At 38.9% G+C, this 23,089-nt stretch overlaps 2 protein-coding genes across 2 annotated transcripts in view; both read left to right on the top strand.

The window, feature by feature from the left end:
* Positions 1-4,847, top strand: part of LOC106936136 (netrin receptor UNC5D-like) — a 60,144-nt gene extending 55,297 nt beyond the window's left edge. Inside the window, exon 10 of the mRNA XM_015016963.1 lies at positions 1,476-4,847. Coding sequence (XP_014872449.1) covers positions 1,476-1,740 — 265 coding nt within the window. The 3' untranslated portion in view covers positions 1,741-4,847. The remainder of the gene's footprint in view (positions 1-1,475) is intronic.
* Positions 4,848-13,953: 9,106 nt separating this feature from the next.
* LOC106936137 (tumor necrosis factor receptor superfamily member 10B-like) lies at positions 13,954-22,596 on the top strand. Its single transcript, XM_015016964.1, has 10 exons — positions 13,954-14,090; positions 15,988-16,126; positions 16,212-16,340; positions 16,455-16,566; positions 16,676-16,767; positions 16,937-17,038; positions 19,099-19,118; positions 19,224-19,406; positions 20,781-20,817; positions 21,424-22,596. Exons 1-10 carry the CDS (start codon positions 14,079-14,081, stop codon positions 21,729-21,731), a joined length of 1,134 nt encoding a protein of 377 aa, XP_014872450.1. The 5' UTR covers positions 13,954-14,078; the 3' UTR covers positions 21,732-22,596.
* Positions 22,597-23,089: the final 493 nt, after the last annotated feature.

The following is a 23,089-nucleotide window of genomic DNA, read 5'->3' as shown; positions in this document are numbered from 1 at the left end:
TGTCTTTGCTTGTTCCTGTGGCACCAAAATTTTCAGTGCCCTGAGGCACTGAAGATCTTCCTCAGAGCTCTCCTCTGCAGCTTGACCAGCTTTGAATTGAGTCCAAAGTGACCAATAGTTGCAGGCCCTCCATGTCGGCTCTAGGAAGGTGGCTGGGCAGCTGCAGTGGCACGCTGCCCCCTGGTGGACTCGTGGAAAACCAATACAATGAGGCATTGCGCCACATTGGCATGGCAACCGACTCTCTGTTCTTCCTAAGCAAGTCAAACTTTAGTTGCTTTCAAATCCTTGTGACTCGGGCTGTTAATTTATTCCTAATTATGTTCTTACTTTCTTAAAAGGTCACAGCCTTTTGTCGTGGAGTCTGTGAAAACAGATGGTTGTGTTTATGGCTTAAAGAAGGATAGAAACTAGTTTTTAAAGTCAAGCAAAGCAGCATTTAAGGATCCATATGGTTATTTTCTAGTTTTAGATTCGTGCCTAAAGTACTTAAAGTGGTGAAAGTTATCTGGATGTGCAGTTTTATTCTATTTTTAAATGAAATTCTTCTCTTTGTGTCCAGTTAGAGTTGTAAATCTGTTTTGCGTCAGGCTCTGCCACCTAAAAACACATTCTGTGCTCAGAAGCAGCAGAGGGAAATCATGCTCATAAGTTTCTATACCGCAGCAGAATTTCTGATCTTCATATATTATAGGGTTTTGAACAAGCCTGTGGCTTAAGTAGGTTTTAAAAAAAAAAAAAAAAATTGTTTGTGTGTGGCTTATTTATTTAATATTTGTAAATGTTGAAAAATTATTTTAGAGCTTTCCATGCAGCTTTACAGGAGAAACACTGAGGCATGACTAGAAAAGCAGATTTTAAAGTCTGTCTCAACTTCTGTCTCACCTCAAACTCACTTTAAAAGTTGTTATTGTAACTCTTTTCTATATATAGATATTTGTTAAAACTGTCACTATATTGTGACAGTGCCGGATGGGACAATCTGTGAAAAATAATCCACCTCATCTACCTTCTCCCAGTGCTAACTAGAAACAACCAATCAGAACCAGGAGGCGGGTCTTAGCGCTGTCAATCATGCCCATTTGCTCACCACTCCCCCATTTGTTCTCTGCTATACTACTATGCTAAGGCTAGTTAGCATGGCCACCAATGACAGAGGATACATGGGCTTCATGCGGTTGATTGACAGCGTTAAGCCCCTCCTCCTGTCTCTGATTGGTCGTTTTTGGTCGGAGCGTTGCATTTTTTCAGATGACAATAGCAGCTCAGAGAGCTTTCACAGATTATCTTTCTCATATGTCACGACATGATGACAGATTAATTTTTTTAGCAAACATTTTTTTTAGAAATGTTGCTTAAACTTTAACACAACTAAGCAATAAAGCATGATCAGTAGATGTAATTTAAACGTCTTCATGTTACATCTTGTAAAGAGTGAAATCCTCATCCCTCCACCATGTTGTGCTCCCTCACAGTAACCTGGGCTACTTCGCCAAGCAGCGGAGTCCCTCCGCTGTCATCCTGAGCCTGTGGGAAGCTCGCCACCAGGACTCTGCCGACCTTGACTCTTTGGCCAGCGCCTTGGAGGAAATTGGCAAAATCCACTCCAAAAGCTCCCCAAAGGACCTGGACGAAGCGGAGCCCGACCTCAATCACATAGAAGTGTGCGGCCTTTACGGCACGGCCAAACCTGCGGTGGTTCTGGAGGGTGAGGACTGCGCTCCTGAATACACGGGCTGAGAGAAAAGGTTGGCCGGCTCTCACTGGCAGACCGATGCACGTGTGTGTGCGTGCACGGCCGCTGACGGACATGGGGCTACCCCTGCGGCGCGTCGGGAGGTTGTCTGTGAGCGGACAGTGGCAGTGGTCAGTGCGCCGAGCGATCACAGCGGGCCGAGGTGAACCAGCTCCTGCTGTGGATCTGCCCTTGTGTTTTAACGGATCTGTGGACTGACTGTAAATCTTTGTCGGCCTTTCCTCAGTTTTTTTTTTTTTTGTTTGTTTGTTTGTTTTGTTTTTTTCAGCTCTTTGCTTTAAGTTTATGTCTTTTGAGTGTTCATTAGTTTTGACTTTTGCTTAAAATATAAAGGATTCTTCATTTCTTTCAGTTTTTTATTTTTAAACACACCCTCTCCTTTTTATCTCAACAATGAGGAATGACGTTTTGTATGTCCATCCTTTTATCTTTTATTTTTAAGCAGGATATTACTAACATCATTGTGAAAGTGAACCTTAAAAGCCAGACATTCAAAAGTGAGTCATTTTCTTATCCTTACAAAAACTGTAAAACGTCTGAAAACCCACAGTTTGCATTATCATTTCTACCAAAACAGCATTATCAGCATTAAGCAACATCAGAATTTAAACTGGAGATGGATAAAAACAATAAAAAGAACTGTGGCATAATGTGGATGAAGAGGTTTGTTCACTGTGCTGTTTGTTACAGTTTGGGAGGAAGCTGTAGAACATCACTTCCTGTCTGGGGCATCTTATCACCTAATTACCACCATAAGCTCCCACAGTGGACCTCATATCAGGCACTGACACCTTTCGACTAAACCACCCAGCAAACACACACACACACACAGTGTAGACACTTTGTGTCCCAAGAGGCCATGTGTGAATTCTATCTGACAGTGGAATTCATTAGTCACAAATGCAGTAAAGTCACAATGCATTTGTGGCTTTAATTTGTTACCCTTAGCTGTAAGGGTGCAGAAACTAAAGAGGTGTTTAGTTTCTCATTTAAAAATGGCTCTAAAGTATAAAAACGCCAAATCGAGATGACAGAAAGAAGGATGTATTTGACTGAATCCTGGTACTACTAATGTTATTGCTTTTACACTCTAATCCAGATGACACCCATACGCTTTTCTGTTGTTTGGTCAAGGGCTAAAACAGAAAACTAGTTGTTCAAAATAACATCAAATTCACTCCACACCACAGTAGTGTGAGAATGACTGGTAGTTAGCAAGAGCAGGAGCTTGAAGACTCATCGGCTTATCTGTAGAAAGGTTCTCAGATTCCTGGTAATTTACTTCAGCAGTGGAAAATGGTGAACATAATGACAAATTGAAAAGGGTAACACATGGTGTCTGATGAACATCAGGTGTTTGTGAAGATCAACCAGACAAACTAAACACCACTAAGCCCTTTGACATGTACTAATAGATTCAAACAGTGAAACTCCTTGGGATATGTAACATGTACTGTCAAATTTCCAACCTGCCCATCTACACAATTTTGCTCGATTCTCATCACCCTTAACTACTCCATCTGGGCTTTGTCCCATTCAGTTTGATTTCTCTGGCAGAATTTTTCTTCGACTAGAATTCGAAAACAATCGATAAACGACATCATCGTTCACAACTTCTTCTGTTTGCTGATTGGCCCCATAGTTTCAACAATGGCAATGGAGGAAGTGAACGAAACCATTCAGTCCGTGTTGGCCATGCCTCTAAATGTTTAATTAGTATTAACAGCCATCTGGTTCTTCTCAGCTCTCCTCTCATCACAGTGGAAGATGGCTGATTATGGCACAGGTCATTTCTGGTGCAAATGTTAGCAACCAAGTAAAATTTATAACTTCAACAGAGCTCCACGCCTCCAGCAAGCAATTGTTTCTCAATAGCCGATGTTCCAGACACTCTGTACGAAGTAAAATGTGAGGGCTGGTGTTTATCAGAAGTTCTTTAATTCCTCACTTCCTGTTATTTTGCATAAGGTTGAAGGTCCAGTAGCTAATACAACTTATTGTCTTGTTTTTATAAAAAGAGAGTAACTTTTCTCTAACTTTTGAAGTTTCTTTCTATGTTGTTGTACCAAACCCATGCTTAACAGACTCCCCGAATCTCAGCAGTTTCCCAATGTCAGCCATGCTCATGTAAATCTAGTCTTGTTTTGATATTTTTATGCTACTTTTGTATTCTCCTGCTGACCAGCAGAATCATTTCACAATTTTCTTTTTTCAAATGAAGGTAAGCTTTTTTCAAATAGTGTTTTTATCCAACCTGACTCCACATTGTGGCAGTAAACTACTTTGATGTTGTGAAGCTATTACCCAAAGCTTCACTTTTCCTACATATGGGCTAGTTGTGGCTATAATTTCCATTCTGAGAATTTTTTAAATTCAGTTTTCTAAAAATACCAGTTGCATAAACATGGTAAGAAGCATGTTTATGTAATGGATGACAGTTTGAAGCAGATGGGAACATTTGGGTTTGTCCAACAATCCACAGCCAGATTAAACATGAGCAGAGGTGGCAGTTTCACCTGAACCTCGGCTCACACCTGGACAGGCTCCTGTGTGACATTAGCAGGCTTTTACTGAACCTTTTATAGTTCAACCAAAATTATACTTTGGATTTTTCAAGAGGTTCTGTGAAGTTGTTCTCGGTAATAATTCCCTTACCTATAGTTGGATTAAACCCCCCATGTTGGCTGTAAAATCAAACTACAAAATTTCATATCAACGATATGTTAGGAGGAGAAAACCTGCGGTAGGTCCATCAATTGTTTCAGCTAACATCCATGTCGTGACGCTAAGCTTAAGCTAGCTAGAGACTACCAACTGATCATGAGTTTGCTAGGAAAAGACCTGGGAAAGCGCAGCCACAGCCCATCTTCAAAGGCATTCCACAATCAACAGTCTGCTGAAAAACACTTAAAACACTTTTGGCGTACTTGGAGTGTATCGACACACCCAGCAGCGTCAACCAACACAGCTTTAGCATAGCATAGTGACAACTTATCATCATTCACCAGTGACGGCTTGGATAGTTTACATCCACATTATTCCAAGGATGTTGTCCTCTTCAGTTGTAGTTGTGTGAAATAACTAAAAAAAAGTAAAAAAAGGAAATCCAAGTGGTCAGTCAAGCTAGCCGTTAGCTTTTTTTTTTCTTTTTTTAACTGCATTTAAATTATACAAGTCATGATAAATGAAGTAGCAAGATTTATTTTGGCTAATTACAGATTTCAAAAAGTCAGACAACAAACCACAATAAAAATCAAAGACGAAAGAAAGTAATCTTTTTGCACCTTCATTTATGAATGAATTTAGTACAGCTACTTAGGTTTAATATTTTATATTAAACCTAAGAAAAATCCTGTCTGCTTTTTTCCCTCAGATAAGATCAATTATTGATGATAAACTTGTAACCAATTAACTATCTCGCAATTTGAAAACATAAAATCTTCACTGCCTATTTTTTTTCACCCACATCAACATTTCTTGTGACTGTTGCTGTTGTTTTATTACTTATTTTTCCAGTGAAAATGACTCATCGGTATTAGGGAAATACACCTAAGCTTTTCATCAGCTGTTGCTTTGAACACATCAAATTATTTCTGACCTGCTACTGTACATTAGAGTGGTTGTTGTCCCGCTATGCTGGTGAAATCTCTTTAATTTCCCGAATCATCTCTATGCATTTTAAACAGATTATAGAACTGCTTTTGTATAATTTAAGTGAAAAGTGTGTCTTTCGTGTTTTCTTTCCTTCCCTTCAATCAACTGTGACTGATTTTTGTTATTCCTGCGGGCAAAAAGAGAGTTTCTGTAGGAGCTAAGATGCTGTTGCATTGAGTGTCCATACCCCTTGTCTCCTGTCACACTGTGCGTCCCCCCACCAGCCTGGACATGTCCCAGTGACATCTGCTGTGTCTCATTATACCCTGAAAGTGATGCACACATCCTCACTGTGTACAACCTTGTGGTGTCTGATATAATCCTGTTTCATGGGAGGAATCGTTCACTGTCGTGTCAGCGGAGTTGGTTGGCCCCATGCTCTTCGTTGCTACACGCATGGCCTTCGGCTTCATATCACTATTCTTGTGCCTTGTTTACCTACTGTAAATGGTGAATGTTGTAAAGTACAGGTGATGGGAAGAACAACAACAACGACGATGAAAAAGAACAAATAATCACGCTGACATACATTTAAAGGTATTAGTTGAAAAAGTATTTAAGATTATAATATTGAATAGGCTGCAGAGCTTTTCTAGTGCTGAACATCTACGTTTGGTAACGCCAGGGCAGCTTTGTGGTACACTGTATCTATAATTACGGACATTTTGGATGTTTTCTGTACAGTAGAATTTGCAAATGTATATGCAGCCTTTTGAAAATAAATGTACAGCTGAAAGATCATCTCGACTCTTATGTAATTTTGGGTCATTTTCCTGTCGTCTCACTCACGTGGTGTGAAATGATATGCAAATCTCAGAATTCAAAGTCAGATGGCATTACCTCTCATGTGGAAAAACAAATGCCTGGGACTGGAAACAACTGCTGATTCTTCTATGTTAATGTTGGGCTTTTGGAGAGTTGGGTTTGACGTGTAAAAACTGGATACGTAGACGTGGTCTGGTGATGCTGTCATCATTTATTGGTTATTTTGTTTCAAAAAAGGAATGTAGCTGAAATTTCAGAACTAGTGTGCAAATACAGACTTCAGCAGCAGCAAACACAAGGTTTCTGCCTCTGACTGTAGCACAGGTCCTGTGTGAAAAAGGAAAAGTTGCTGTTGTTATACACATATTGAACACTAAGAAATTCATTAATGTGTTGCCCTTGTCACTGACCTTTAGAAGGATTTTAATACCATTATTTGTGACATTCTGTACCAAAAAGGTTGTGATATTGGCCTGACTGACTGCTCTCAATTGGTTTATTGATTATCCGTTAAATTGAAAGCAGTGTGTTAAATGTAATGAATCTCTTTTGGATGTGGTTCGTGGTGTACCTCAAGGGTCAGTTTTAGGACTCACACTTTTTACTACTTAAATAAATAATATAAGACACATATGCATCTATCCATACTGATGCCAATGATGGCATTTATATGAACCCCCCTTCAGTCAATACTTTGTGGAACCAGATTTTACTTCAGTCATGTCCAGCTGCGGGTCTGTTGGGTTTCAGAGACTAAATAATTTTCCCGTTCTTTGAAAAACACCTTCAACTCAGTCAGGTTTGAGTCCTGTTTTTATTATGAAGAAGGCCTTCTGTTCTGCAGCTGGATGCATGACTGGTCCCCGAGGTCTGCTGAGATAGAATCATCTGGCTCCAAAGAGCACACTGGAAATGTCAAAGGTCAGTTCACATCCTCGCCATGCTGGACAGAGACACAAACAAAAACTCTGAAAATTAAAGTGACAACTTTCTCACAATTCTACAAGCCAAAAGCAACTGTGCTTTCTATAAATATTTTATTTGTGGTTCTCAAGCCATAAGATGTAAAGTATCAAAGGAAAAAATTATGTCATTTATTTTTGTGTTTTTAACACAAGTAAAATTGGTCCACATATGTGGACCAATATATATATTTCAGAATAAAACAATAGCATCCCATCCATCCATCCATCCATTTTCTGAACACCCTTGTCCCTCAGTGGGGTCGGGAGGGGTGCTGGTGCCTATCTCCAGCTAACGTTCCGGGCGAGAGGCGGGGTACATCCTGGACAGGTCGCCAGTCTGTCGCAGCAATAGCATCCCATGTGAAGCACAAATTCAATTTTCAATTATTATTGTACTCTCAGAAAGAGTTGGCCTATAAACAACAAGTACAAAAGTTAAGCAAAAGTGATAAGTCAACAAGAACTTTTCTTTTTGTTGGCTGTTGTCAGAGAAAATTTTGGTTCTTCCGGTTATTGTTGATATGCAAACGCTTTGACGTACTAAACGCTCACAGACGTGACTCATCACGTTGGAGCGTGATGAGTCACCCAGCAGCGTCAACAAACACAGCTTCAGCATATCATAGTGACATCTTATCATCTTCCTCCAGCAACAAACAAAAAATGCTAAGGTAGCCCTTAGCATTTTTTTTTACCGTTTACAGGCTGAGTTTACGTTCTGAATAAGCAGTGGGTAATGTTGAAAGACAACCCGTGCCGCGCCTTTTTATCAGTTTGATAGAGTGGCCCATTATGAAATATCAGGAATGTGTTATTTCTCTATTCTGTTCTGCCAAACCAGTATCTCTGGTAGAAGAATCCTGGCTTGTTTGACGTCTTCACCAGCAGTTAAATATGTTAACAAACTGAAGAGGAAGAAAATATTAAACCCAATTAGCTGTACTCAAAAAATACAAGAAGAACAAAATACAAAAAGGAAGTGTAAGGATTCGGTTTTTGTGTATGTTTCTAGTTTATTGAGTCTCTGTGTTTTTGCATCTTTCCCTTGAATGTCTCCAGCTGTCCCTTGTTTCCTTTGATTATCTCCCTGTGTATTTAATCCCACCTGTGTCCCCTGCTCCCTGTCTGATCCTTGTTGTGTCTTGTCATTTCGGTGTGTTGCCAGTGTCTGAGCACCTTGCCTCATTGCTCACCTGTGCTGCCTGGATGTTTGTACTCTTCATTACTCAACATTAAAACCATCATTTACTCTTCAACCTGGATCCACTGCCTCTATCCTCGCCACGACCAACAACCAACTCATGACAGGAAGAATGCATGTAAACATGACTGTTGGTGTGAGAATGACACAAGAGTGAAGACGCTGGTGTGGAATTAATTTGCTGGTATGAAGTCATTGAGACTCTAAAGTCTTCATGACTTTGGAGATGAGCGCTTTCATTTAAAAAATAAAAAAAAGCCTGTTCACACATGCTCCTGTGTGAAAGTCAAACAGACCATCCAGTTCATGGAACCTGAAGCTTCAGGAACATATAAGAGGCTGTTTAGGACAAAAACTATGTTTTGTCTCATACACTACTAAAGACTCGTACACAAAATACTAAAATTGCGGGTATACACTACTAAAATATCACAAACACACACAAAGCATACAGACATACTATTCTGAATGATGGGTTGAAAATGAATGTGTGTGTGTGAACTAACACTAGGCTGAATGAATGAATGAATGAATGAGGAAGAGATTTGTATTTTTCTGTGAGAGATGTCACAGAAGAGGTGCAGCTTTGGAACCAACGTCACTGCATATGACATTTACGTCTCTCACAGACCAAAACAAACTTCATTACGGTGTTTTTATTCTTATCTGCCGCAGTGAAGTTTTTTTCAAGTTGGATATTGGATATTCACGCTCTGCAGAACAAGCGGCGTTTAGCTCAAAGTTGATCCGGTTTATGAACGCTAATTTCCGGCTCCCCCTCAAGCACTCGGAGGTTTACTTAGGGACCGTCGGAAACAGACACTCCTGTCAAACAGATGTGAATAAATGCCTTGCCTTCTGACCAACAGACACAAAAAAATTGGTAATTCATGCTACTACACGAGACACACTATCCTCTTTTAAACGTTTACATCATATTCAATATTTTAAATAATTGTAATATTAAATCATGTTTTCACACACCGCTGTGTGTTATTTTAATAATGTATATGCGCAATCTTAGTCTTTTATGTGTGTGTGTGTGTGTGTGTGTGTGTGTGTGTGTGTGTGTGTGTGTGTGAGAGAGAGAGTGAGAAAAATTGTATGGGTGTGACATTTTAATAGTGTATGTGCAATTTTATAATTTTGTGTATGTTTGTGTGTCTTTAGTTTTGTGTGAGACAAAACATAGTTTTTGTCCTAAGGAACACTTAAAAGTCTCACTTAGTATGCTCCATAGGAAAAAAAACAAGTCTACAAATTATTCAAGACAGGTTTCCTTAAAGAAAGAGAATGAGTCATAAACAGTTGGCACCCACGCTGCACTAACTTTGATACTTTCCTTCAAAAGTCCCCTTTGACGCAGGGCCTCCAGTGAAGCACTTCTCATGGAGATCGTTCGGTCGCAGGCACAGAGCCGGTTTAATTAGCAGCTTCAGTTGTAGATTTGTTTAAAATGTTTCAAAAACATTAGAGGAAACGGTCGTGATTTCAGCTAACTCAACACTGAGTGTTGTGAAACAAGCAGTCGGGTTGAAAAATAAAAACATCCAGACAGATGAGGGATCAGGAGAAATGAAGGACACACGTGGGCAGAAAAGAGCCAAAGTTACTCATACTTGGTGGATTTAGATTAGAATCTTTTGTTCATTCAACCAAGATGTTTGTTTCTGATTGGAAATCCGTCCATCTGCCCGTCCTCCTTTAATTCCTTCCTTTATTTCCTTCTTTTTTCTTTCTTTCCTTCATTTCTTCCTTTATGTACTTCTTCCTTTAGGCCTCAGTCTTCAATGAGGCTGTCACGGATTCAAGCACCAGCCCATTGACCTTTGCCCCCTCTCACAGCCCACTTTCCTGTCAAATAAAGACCACTGAAGTAAAAAAAAAAAAAAAGAAAGTGGATGCAGAAAAAATGTGTCAAACTTACTGACATGTTTTCCTTCTTCTCCTAGACTTTAGGCTTATCTTAGTCAACTGTTACAGTTTCATGGTATTATCACTTGATAACTTTCACCGTCTTGATAAGGAACATGCTGGTGTTCCTCAGGTCCAGTAGCAAAGCAGGAGGCAGAGCAGGGCCACAAGTAAGTTTTTCAGGGACATAAGACTATTCTTATCATTCTACTTTTTGTGTGAATTAATATTTAATTCAAGAAGCTTCTGGACAAAGAAGAAGGTTGATTTTAAGGACATCAAATTCTGGGGGACAGTAGCCGCATCCTCAGCCCTTCTCTGTAGATCTTCCCCTGAGGCAGCCTACTTTTGGAATAAAACTGCAGACCGATGTATTCAAGACTAACACAAGGTGCTTAGTGTGTAGAAAAGGAAAAAAAAAGAAGGGTAATGTAAGTTTCAAATTCAGCTGGGAGTTCAGCTGAAAGACTGACAGTGAGTTTTTATTTTCATCAATCTAAAGTCATTTTATTGCTTTATTATTCCTAAGAATTTCATAAACTACATTTAAAATCCATCATTTTTTTGAGATGATTTTTGTTCCCTGACTTGACATTACTAAACATCAGATGTCAGATATGGTTATTTACTTGATATACATGATGTTCAAGCTGTGCCTGTAATACATCTCAAACCACTAAGGCAGAAGGTGCCTTTTTTCCAAATGAGCTCCAGACCCCAAACTGCCTGTGCATGCCTCTGTATGTATGTATCTACCTGTATGTATATAATTTTTCTTGATCAGTTGATAACTCGTAGATGAGTTAGTGTGAATTAATGTGTCCCTGAAGAAAACTGTCCTCTCAGCTCCTCAGAAAAAACACATTTTCTCCATATCGTCGCGTCGATCTCTCTGCAGACCCAACGAACGAACTCAGCAATGTAAATTCAAAAATTCATGTCTTATCTTGGAAAAAGTAGCTCGGAGGTTTGGTTTCAGCCCCTTCGCCGGCCTTATCATCAAAAGCACATGTTCAGAGAGAGTTGCAGGGGTAAACAGAGCAGAAATTCACAGCAGCGGCAAACTGAGTGATTGGGCGAATGAAAATAGGCTGTAAGATGAAGAAGAGGATGGCGGTGAGTGAAGCGCAGGCATGCAGGAGGACTGCATGCTGTCTGTTACATGTGCCCGGTAGCCCATGAACCCAAGAGTTCCTCAGCTATGAGACCAATCTTTGAGCCTGCAGCATGACCTCAACCACTCAGAACTGTCCAACCATTTCGGCCAGAGCTGAGGTTGCCATGATTGGCAGACAGGAACGGTTTTATTTCAGCCCTCACCAACATGTTCTTGTCACCACAGACCATTACTTCCTGACACTCTGCATATCCACGCTCTGCAGACAACCACTTAATAGATAAAGGCAAACCTGCAAAAACAAGCTCTGTTAAACTCTACTGGCTGTTAAATAAAACTGTAAAGGACACGTGCCATCTTTTTTTATCACTCTGTAACAAACGATTCTTCATGAATGATGAGCAGGGAACATTTTTCAGCGATTTGTTGTTGAACTTTCTCAAGTACAATTCCTTGACCTTACAGGCCAGATGTTTTGGGAATCCTTCCATAAGTTTCTCAGTAGCTCCGTTTTCATTGACCATATAATTTTACATTTCACAAATAAACTTGCTTAATGGAAACACATTAAATTAAAAAAAAAATTAAATTCTAGTTCTGTAAAACTCTCTAGAAGTAATCTCTCAAGATTACATCTAGATGTTGTAATCTTGAATGAAGCAAACTTTGTTTTTTTTTCTGGTACTTTCTCATAGTTTTAATGATGTCACACAAGGAAGCAATGTGTTTGAGGTGTTGCCTTACAATGAATCTACAAATATGCTTACAGTTAATTCAGACATTGTGACTCAATCAGTCAGACGCTCATAAAGCCCTTTCATCATTGCATGGTGTTTGCTTAATGGAATAGTAATCTCAGTAATCTTTTAAATATGACCGGATCATGAATTGCTGTTGAATAAACTGTGATGGGAGAGGAGCAGTGTATTCCTGGATAAAAACTACCTGGATCAAAGACAGCAATATGTTCAAAAAGATAATGTGATTTCTGATTTACTGAGGGTGACCTGTGGGGTCAGGGGTCATTGCTGGGCCCTAAACTGTTTTTTACGCTACATAAATGTATTTAATGTATCTATGTTGCTGGCATTTATTTTATTTGCTGATGATGTCGTATTATATCGTCATGGCAATAGTGTTGAGTAGCTTCTGTAAAAACTAAAATGCCAAGAATGTTTGCACTAAAGAATTAGATCCACTGAGATAATTTCACTTATAACATCGGAAAAATGCCATGTCATAAATTATAACTATATTAGAACTTGTAAGTTTTTAATCAGTTGCAAGGAATTATTGACTTGATACAAGATCCCATTTCTTACTGAAAACTTACTGGTAAGATACTTTTGTCTTCAATTGTAGTAAGACGTTTGAACTAGAAACTGGATTAACAATACTTGGTAAGATTTTGAGTTTTTGCAGTGCACATTTTCCTTCCATGCGCTGCAAGAGCTCCTACTAAAAAGTCAACTTTCTAATTTTCTGAGGCACAACAAAAAATGTCACATGTTATGAACAAAGACTCAGATTCAACTTTCAAGCACAGAAAAAGGTTATTGATTTTCAGTCTATTGAGAAAATATGTAAGGTAGGGCTAGGAGCAGAACGTGTTCACCATCTTTTTGAATTTATATGTTCATGAATTGGTTGTCTTACTAAGGCAATCCCAGATCATTCCAGATAAAGGTTCTTAAAAGGTCTGGAAAATGGCAGCTTCATAAAAACCTTCCACCAGATACCATCCAGGATGCCAGCACCATCATGGTTGAACGATTTTATTGATATCTTAAAATTTAGTATACACAACATCTGCTACACCCAGAAGCATCTGCAAAGTGGACCCAGGTGACCCCAGAACACATTCCCTGTCTGTCGAATCACCTGAGAGGATCTCATGCCCAGATGACTATTGATAAGCATCTTCCCTCCTGCATAATACATTGAGATCTTCCATGTCTGTATGGAGCAGTGGAGCATATTGATTAAAAATGGTCTTACTCTGTAAATGAGCCTTTGTGGCAATATATCACAGTGACGTGACACTTTCTCATTGATTGCCACCTGAGGGCAAATGTATCTGATAGCAGTTTGAAGCTTTGGACATTTCACCCAAAATAGAACACTGGTCAGTCCAGAAACTGTCTGGTGACATGTCCAGAGTTTATATCCTCTAGGAATAAAAAAGTATTTGGTAAAAATTACAATGAAGTACTCTTTGACTAATCAGAACATCTCATTTAATGCATAATCAAACAGACAAAATATATAGGATGAGTGCAAATTTGTCTTTTTAAAGACTGAAATATTTTTATTTTTATTTTTTTTTACAAATAAATAATTACAATCCCCCCCCCCAAAAAAAAAAAAAATAAAAAAATAATAAAAATAAATAAATAAATAAATAAATAAATAAATAAATAAACTTTAGAAAAACAAAGCTGGCAATAAGTTTCACTTCAACATAAATTGTAGGTTTGTGGCTGTCTGTCACTTCTTTGCTGAAAACATCCTGGTTCTTCATGTAAAGTAACTCACGGTGTGTGGAAACCAAGCCGGGTGGAATGTTTCTGGGCTGCTAGGCCCGCCCTACAATGACGTCATCCACGACAACTATCACCTGAGGCAGAGCTGTAGCAGTAGACGGCGTTAGAAGTTGGAAGTGTCTAGAAGTATCTTTAAGTGAGTTGTTACGATTTTGAAAAAAACATGAGCACTAAGGTAAGTTTGTATTTTCCATTTTAGTGACACAACCCTAAACTCTCGCTGCCTTTGGTTTGAGGTAGATATTTAGTTTCTTTCTGTCGCCGGTCATTAAAGTTGGTTTTTCAACACTTTAGCCTTTTTAATTAGAGCCGTCATGGATTTAAACAGTGACGGTTGTGTTAAAGCTTATTAACAACGCTTTTAAGTCACAGTGCCGACGTGAAACTAGTCCGTATTCAGAGTGGGTTTATTAGAAATGTCTTTTTATGGGTAATAAAGTTTTAACGGAGCCCTCTCGCGTGTATATGCCAGGGCTTGTCCTCTCCGTCTTTACGCAGGTGTGAAATTCAACAAGTAGGCTCCTCATTCATTCCTTCTCCGCTCAGAGAAAACAGGGAGCTGCACAGTGACTGTTATTTTATTTTATTTTATTTTATTTCATTTTCTGATGTTGTTTTCGGGTGGAAGGGAAACATTAAATTTGGTATTGGCTTTATAAGTGAAAAGCTCATTATTCATGTGAAGACATGAAAAAGCTCAAACAGTTTTCCTGTTTGTTGCTGTCTAATTAAATTGTAGTTTAACACATCTGGGTTTACAGCTCAGCTCTGTGTTCTTTCCTTCTGACTGAAGTTGGAGCTCCTCAGCGCGTGCTTTTTTACAGGTAGGAGGGCGTGCGCACTTTTCTTCCAGGGATTTAGTACCTGACGTTATGACGTTCAGGGTGTGTACATAGGCACGACTTTGCTTTATTTGGTCAAACCTGGTTGAGAGTTGCGATGCCATGGCAACTAAGTGTTTATTAGCGAGGTTGGCTGTGATGTGTTGTGTTGGCGTAGCTGAAGGAAGCTCTCTCCCTCACCTACTGGGCTGTGGCTGGCCAGTTGCCTGGTGTGAGCTAGTGTTGCATCATCGAGTTGCATCAGGGAGCGTCTATGTGAAGGATACAACTTTATAAACTGACTTGCTGCAGGTTGTCTTTCATTAAACTGTTTTTTTTTTCCTTAAATAAATGGCAAAACTCCCTAATTTCAACATGAATGATTTAAGAGGAGCAGTGTCACTGAAAACCATTATTTGGACAGAATTAATTTGATAAGTAGACGGATATTTACATTACTCAGTTCTGTTAATTTTAAGCCTTTTAAAGTCTTTTTCCCTCCTCACCCCATCAAATTGAATTGTGGCCAGTGGTTTTAGAATAATATGACTATGCAGAAAGGCTAGCTGGTTTAATCAGCTGATTCAGTTAAAGTTGTTCCACAGTCAGTGGTATAAGGCCACTAATATAAATTTAGTTGAGGTAAATTTATATTTACCTCAACTATAATTTCCATGTCTATACAACTAATTTCAAAAGGCCTTTTTTTCCCTGTTCAGAAAATGGTTTCATTCAGCCTACATCTGTCCTTTAATAACTTTATCCATATATATATATATATATATATATATATATATATATATATATATATATCAGCAGTGTGACTGTAGGGAAAGTGGCAGATAACCAGTTTAATGTTCTCCATATTTAAACTCTAGAATGTCCTGTGCGTTTCTCTAAAGATTATGGTATAGTTTTGAATTCGTCTCTGGCGTGTGCATGTGTGTGTGTGACCAGGGTTGCATATTTTCGTCTGAGGCATATCAAAGAGGATGAACTTCAAGTCCCCACACTCCTCCTTTTCTCCTTGGAATTGTCTGATCTCAAAGTAAACAGTGGCAGGAAGATGGGTGTGGCGGGGGAAGGATTCTGGGCTGAGCCTGGTTAATCAGGGGACAAGGTTCAACTTGTGGGATTTTCTAGAGCCTTATTTGGCTTATTCCGTGTGTCCAAAGATGAGTCGGTGTGACTGTAACATGGCTTAAAATTTGAAACAAGAATAAACCTTTTGAACATGTTGTGTTTTCCAAGGTTGTGTGGGCTTCCTTAGCTGTTCTCCAGTTGGTGGTAGCTTACCCACAGCGTGGTGTGAAGTCGGGCCGGTCTGTTTCATGCAAAGAAGACATAGAATACCTGCACAACGGCATCTGCTGCGTAAAATGTGAAGCCGGTAAGTAACAGAGGCTGAACACTTGAGCAGAGCTAAACGCTTCACCATAGTAGAAATTAATATGGACGTTACTTATGGCTCTCAGGTCTGTATGTTCAAACGCCCTGCACTGAAACGGGCAAGAAGGGAACATGTGAGGAGTGTGACTACGGAACATTCACGGAGCACGCCAACGGACTGAAACAATGCATCAAGTGCACCCAGTGCCCTCCAGGTAATTCTTCCTGACAGTTTGGTGCTATTGATTAAAAGGCCTGTAGAGGAAAATCAATGCCGCGCTCTGAGCATCAGCTCTGACTTAACAAGGCCTGTTTAATGCTGCTCTCAGATCAGGAAATAGTCAGGGGGTGCTCTCACACCCAGGATACGTTGTGTCAGTGCAAGCCGGGGAAGTACTGCCATCCAGACGAAGCATGTGAAATATGCAAGAAGTGTTCCAGGTAAGAAGACAAGTGATCTTATTCATCCAGCTTTTACTCGGAAACGCTCAGTGATGCTGTTGCTAGGGTCTTTGCCATTCACTAACCTGTTTTTCTGCCTCCAAACTAGATGTAACAGTGATGAGGAGGTGGTGAAGAACTGCACATCTACCAGTAACACTGAGTGCAAGAAACGGCAGGGCAAATCCAGCCCAGAAGCAGGTAGTTTTCTGTTCAAAACCTTCCCACAGATCAGCGTAGCAAACACAGAGCCGCTCCACCTGGTGTCTCGCCTATTAATAGTCTGACACTGTAGGGAGATTGATTCACACCAAGATGTTTCATTTCTCCTCACAAAAATGTTGCTAATGTTGTGTTTTCCTCCTACCAGATACTACTCTGACTGCAGTACTGACTCTGGTTTTTGTGGTACTTTTTCTTGGTTTGGTCATACTTATCTTCATCATCTGGAAGAAGAAATGGAAAACAGCAGGTAGGTTTATTAAATTAGTCTTTTATGTTTTCAAACCTTGGAAGCGATAATATTCACATACATAAATAATAATAGTAAAACAACTGTTCTATTTTGCCATAGACTGTAAGTCAGTTGTTGACCACAGAGCAGCTTGTATAGCTGGTTTATCATAGCTCCAGGTTAATGACTACAGCAGTCTGACCTCTCTGTGGAGCAGAACCAGGTTTCTCCATGAGTCCCTCCACTCCTGTCACGCTGGCGTCCAGTAAAGTTCTTCAGCAACTATACATGTGGAGCAAATATACATGTGTGAAGTATGGAGAGTCATTTGTAAAGTTACTCTGTAAAAATATTTGCAATATTTTTATTTACTTCACCTTACAGAAAAAAATGGGTTTTCATATTTCAGTCATATTTGTATCATTATACATAGAGGTCAGCAAAACCTAGCTTATATTTTGACAATCCACTTGTGCTTATTGCCAAGCTAATCTGTATATTAGCTAAATATTTAACTAGCAACCTAAATATTTAGTAAGCAAGGTCAGAGAAAGTTAGGTCCAAGCTAAATATTTTGTTTGGTAATTAAATGTTTAACTTGGAAAATAAACGTATACTTTGAAATTAAATATTTAGTTTGTGAGTTAAATATCTATTTTGGAAGTCTGACATTTATAAATGTGTGAACAACATGGTAAAAATATGACTTTTTCCTCCAAGGCAGGCTAAATAAACCAAAATATTACTGTTCATTTTTTACAGTGTAACCTTACAAATGACACCTCATAGTAAAATGCAATTTTAACTATGGCAATCATATTTTTCATGACAGTATCCCTGTTGCATATATAGGACTATGGGTCCCAACCACTATGTTTGAACTGGAACTGAACAACAATAGGCCTCATTTATGTCTACATTATTTACACAATGAAATGGGACTTAAATAGGATGAAGTACATTTGACATAGTTGGCTACATAAAATGAGTATATTCTATGTATCACACAATCTCCCGAGTCTACTGGGGCATTCCTTCTCTAGAAAATGTCTGCCATCAGCAGCATCCTGGCACTGCCTTGTCTCAGTGTTATGCAATGGATGAGTGCCCAAATGTTGCACTTGTTATTTAATTCAAAACAATAAGTGATGAGTGTAATGTTTGGATACAACCTGGCTCAAAGACGCCATGTTTATTATCCCACTGCTGCCCAGATGAGTGAAGAGGACTCTGGCTAATAATATTAGTATTATATTAATAATATTGATAGTAGTATGGTTGAGGTCTGAACAGTTCACATTTACATTTAGTAAGAAGTGTGAATATGCTGGCCACACCTGACTGAGTCATCACTGACTTCAAACCTGCCACAGAACCTGTTTGTCTTTTAATCCCACAGTGTGTGTTTTATTATCAGAGCAGCACAGACAATTCCTTTTTCATAAATTATTAGACATATTGCTTCCTTGGAATGTAACACCCCAAGTGAAAACAGTTCTGTTTATGCCTTCTACACTGGGTGTGAGCCTTTTAAGGCTTCCTTAATCACTATAGGAAGCATCTGTGGTATCTGAGAGTTTGGATGAGTCACACCAAGTTACCCAGCATGACCGTCCTGCTACCGAAGACAAAAATCGTCTGCGTCTTTAACTTGATGAGGCCAATAAACCTCATCAAGGTCAAGCAGCTACATATAACTAATCATTTACCTTTTCAATCAGACATGCCCTCATGTAAACAAACTGATAGAGTAGAAATGTGTTGTTACTCTGAGAATCTGTTTGGTTTCCTTGCGTCACAAGCCTCACTGACATTAAGCTGGTTATACTGGACTACAATGGATGAGTGATGGTGTTTTCATGCTAACAATGTCGGTGCCATGGCAACTTGCACACTTTATACTTTCTGCTTATGCAACATAGATGAACAGTAATCCCACAGACCAAACATATTTTGGTCATCAGCTGATCCTCGTTTGAAAGATGGCTGCTGGTTTTTCTCAGAATATTTTCCCTGTTCAGATTCCATCATTACAACAAGACCGTTTACTTACACTAATATCTGTTCTCTCTCCTCAGATTCCAACAGTTTCAAACCGGTGAGTCGCTTTGATTTGGTCTCAAAATATTAACAAAACAATATTTCCTGAAACTGACAAATTTCAAGTGCATATTTGAATATGCTTCCCCTTCATTATCTCCAGGGTTATATTTCAGTGAGCAAGCCTCACAGCACCAATCCAAGCACATATGTAAACATATATAAACCTCAAGGAAAAGAGGAGACAGTAAATCTGTGTGAAAGCAATCCCAGCTCTGCCAGCAGCTCTCAGCACAACCTAACTGACCCCGCTGAAATGCTCCCCTGGGAAGACCCCAACAGGAGGGTGAGATTAACCGCTCCTCTTCACCTCTTCTTCACCCAGCCTTCTCGCTCTCATGTTGGGTTTCTCAGCTCTGCTTCCGCTTTCCTACAAAACAAACCTCAACTGTCTGCTTCCTAAAACCTGCAGCTTTTTTCTACTATCAGCCACTTTTACCTAACATATATGCATCAAATATTATTTATATTTTAGGAATGTAACACCTCGTATAATGAAGTACACACAAACAAAATTATCCAACACAAATAGTGGTTGACCTTTTTCAATAGAAACCGAAATTTTGCTGCACGGAGCAACTGGAGGAAAAAAGTCGCACTCTCTGTTGGCCAATGTTGTTGACCTCCTCTTTTCCTCTCCCTTCTTCTCCTTTCTTATTTAGCATTCTTAATGTTTTGCCTGATGAAATAATGGTTTAACTAACTAAATCAACCTATTGGGACAAATTCATACTAAGTGTCCGCAAAAGATTTTTGTCGTTTAAACTGTGCATCCATATGGACTCGACATCCTTGGAGACCAGAAACAATCTTTTTTTCTTTTAAAAGATTTTTTGTCATTAGTTGCCCCTTCCTGTCAGTAATCTGACAGGAAGGGGCAAAAGAACCGAGAACAAACACAGAACAACTGCGTCAAAGTATACGGGACACCCGCTCTAGTCACTGCGTCACGCCACGATCATTTATGAAGCGGATGGATTTAAAAAAAAAAAAAAACATTTTGCAATGCGAACTGTCTTTTTTTTCTTTTCTTCTTTTTAGAGGATGTTGATGCTTCATCTCTCCCTCTAGCCAACATGCGCCTCACTCACAATAACAAACATGATACCTTTCTTTGTTGTTCTGTGGCAGTGTTAGAGCGCCACCAATTGGCTGGGCATACCTACTACACCATTTCCTGTGATGCTGCATCCTGTTGAAACACATATTTTGTCTGAATCATTTACAAGAATACACTGTGCTAGTTTCTGTGTGGACAGAGCTCTGCAGTCTAGGCAGTTTTTTTCTTCATCGATATGGCCTTCAGTCATATTAAGAACATTTTGCATCCCTAATCTGTGCTGTTTCAAGTTTGTTCATTTGCTGTAGTGAGCATTTTTCATAAATCTGTTCCAGCTAAGGTCAGTTATCTGGATCCCCTCATTCCACTACTGTAGCTCACAGCCTGAGCTCCTGTCAGCTTCACCCTGGCCTCCAGCTGGCTTGGGCTGCAGCGCTCTGTTATTAACCTCGGAGTCTGACTTGTTCTTTTTTCAAGCAGACCTCACAGGACACTGTTACTTATTAATGGTAGAATATCAAATCTGGTCTCTCACATAAATAAACACCTATGCTTTAAAAAAATCAGTTTGGTACATTAACCTGTTTCTGTGTGTTTTAGGAAGACGTGCCATTCCCTACCCTCATTCCTAAGAATGGTAAAAAAAAAAAAAATCTGTTCTTTTCATGTCGTATATATATATTCACACTCCTATAACTTGCCACATATGTTGCAATCAAAAACACAATATAGCTCATTGGGATATTTTGAAGTTAGAACAACACAAATTATTGCTTCAAGTGGAAGATGAAAACAATATATTGCATATATGCAGCTTCCTTTAATCTGATACAATAAATAATCTTTCAAATGAAAATATACTAGCTTTTGTTAAAACCTTTCTGGTTCATTGTCACTGTCAAATACATCTTTAATACTGTAAAATAGCAATTGGATGTTGTTCAGACACTAACTAAATGATAGCAAAGTGCATCTAGTATGATCCTTGGAATGTGCCAAAAATGCATCATCAGACACTTTGGCTGCATTATGACCTTGTGGTCATAATTTGGAAACAAAGCAAAACAGGGATTTTCTTTCTGCCTTATAATGCAGTGTTGGCCTCTCACATAGTACCCCTTTAATAGACATTTGTGGTTAACACTCAACAAAAAGAGGTAAACCGATATGAATACTTTTTCAAAGCTCTGTCATTGGACACTTGACTGCCAGGTGTTTGAAGCATCGCCTCCTTTGTTTCCAGGTGTTGAATCTCTCACGGCGTGCTTTGAATTCTTTGAAGAGCTGAACGTGGACTTCCACAACAGGTTCTTCCGTAAGCTCAGCATAGAAGATAACAAGATCAGAAGCAAAGATCATCATTCGCATGAAGACCGGATACATTATCTGCTGGCTTACTGGGTGGAGAAGAAGGGGAAAGAAGCCAGTCTAAACGACCTGCTGAGAGCTTTACTGGATCTTAACCAAAGAAGAACAGCAGAGACAATCATGGACAATGCTGTTAAAAAAGGTTACTATGAACTTGAGAGTTTTTCTCTGGGAGATGATTAAATGAAGAGTATTAAGTGTTTTTCATTTTGTAGTACAATGAACAATGTTACTGTGAGTTGTTGTGAAAATGCTGTAAATACTAAAAATGTCTTCTAAGACATTTGACTTTGCATCAGCTGCATCTGACGCCTTGAAACTGTCCTGTCCTCTGTCTTCAGAATGTTGTCTCTGATTCCGTTTACAGCTGCTGTTAGGAGCTCAGCAGAGTGCAGTACCACCAGATGTTGCTAACCATTGCTGCCACTAGTCTGGTGGAGCTGTACTCTGCCTAGAAATCATCTATAGGAAGTTCTGTCTCTCTAGTATTTGTTTTTATATCTGTATATTTATGTTGCTCATTTGATTGAGAATCCAGACCGAATAGAATGTTGTGTTCAGGGTGGTCAATGTTACCGTTTTTTATTTCTTTTGTACATTTTTATATTACATGGTGAATGAGGATTCAAAGTGATCCCTGAAGATTTATTGAAATGTAAGTGATCTCACGTATTTATGCACTGAAAATAGGTTTAATTTATTATATCATCCTTTTTCATCCCCGTATTAAATGTTTTCCTAATCATGCGGTGCTTTTGTTAGGCTTAATTTCTTTTTTGAGATGTAATTTATTATCCTCAGGGGCTCTTAATAATAGCAAAACATGATAGAAGATCAATTCAGATTTTGTTCTATTTGACTGGAGTTTGCTGAAGCTTAATGCACATATTTTTCGTCCACATTTGTGATGTTCTGTCAGCTGGTTCTGATCGGATGTGTCGAATTCAGTCCATTGTTAGAATTTTTTTACGTACATGTTTCAGTTCTGGTAATTTACTGTTCATCTGTGGTTCAGCTCATTCTCATATAAAGATGAAAGAAACAAAAAGCGTCTTCCTCTTGTTTGTCATTCTGCATTCACACCACACCTGTTTAGGTCGCTTTAAGCCAACTCTTGTTCATTTATCTAAACCAAAAAAAGTGACTTCTGCTTCTTAATAGTGATTTAGAAAAGTATTAGTTCCACTGGCAGATATTTTAGTACACTTGAAATAAGACAAAGCATCACAGGAATAATATATTCCAACTTGTTTTAAGTCAATATACATTTTATAATTTTCTTATATCTAAAAGAGCAATAGTTCCACTTGCAGATTTCCCTTACAAGACATTTTTCCCATTATAAGTGAAATAATCTACCAGTTGAACTAGTACTTTTTAATCAATATTTTTGGAATTATTGACTTATACCAAGCACTTGCATCTTGCTGAAAAGATACTTGAATGATGTTTTGCCCATTTAGGTGTACTAAGATATTTACACTAGAAACTAAATACTAAGACTGTGTTTTTTTAAGTGCAGTAATTATTTTAGATCCTGT

Source organism: Poecilia latipinna, unplaced genomic scaffold, assembly GCF_001443285.1.
Source record: "Poecilia latipinna isolate Pla-1442-1.1 unplaced genomic scaffold, P_latipinna-1.0 Scaffold2084, whole genome shotgun sequence".
NCBI classification, from domain to species: domain Eukaryota; kingdom Metazoa; phylum Chordata; class Actinopteri; order Cyprinodontiformes; family Poeciliidae; genus Poecilia; species Poecilia latipinna.
The sequence above is the reverse complement of the archived record's forward strand: the minus strand, read 5'-3'. Positions and strand labels throughout refer to the sequence as shown.

Excerpts from the sequence above, each read along its gene's own strand:
- LOC106936137 (XM_015016964.1), top strand. Across the intron at positions 16,341-16,454 it reads GTGCACCCAGTGCCCTCCAG|ATCAGGAAATAGTCAGGGGG; the intron begins GTAATTCTTCCT and ends TGCTGCTCTCAG. Across the intron at positions 20,818-21,423 it reads TACCCTCATTCCTAAGAATG|GTGTTGAATCTCTCACGGCG; the intron begins GTAAAAAAAAAA and ends CTTTGTTTCCAG.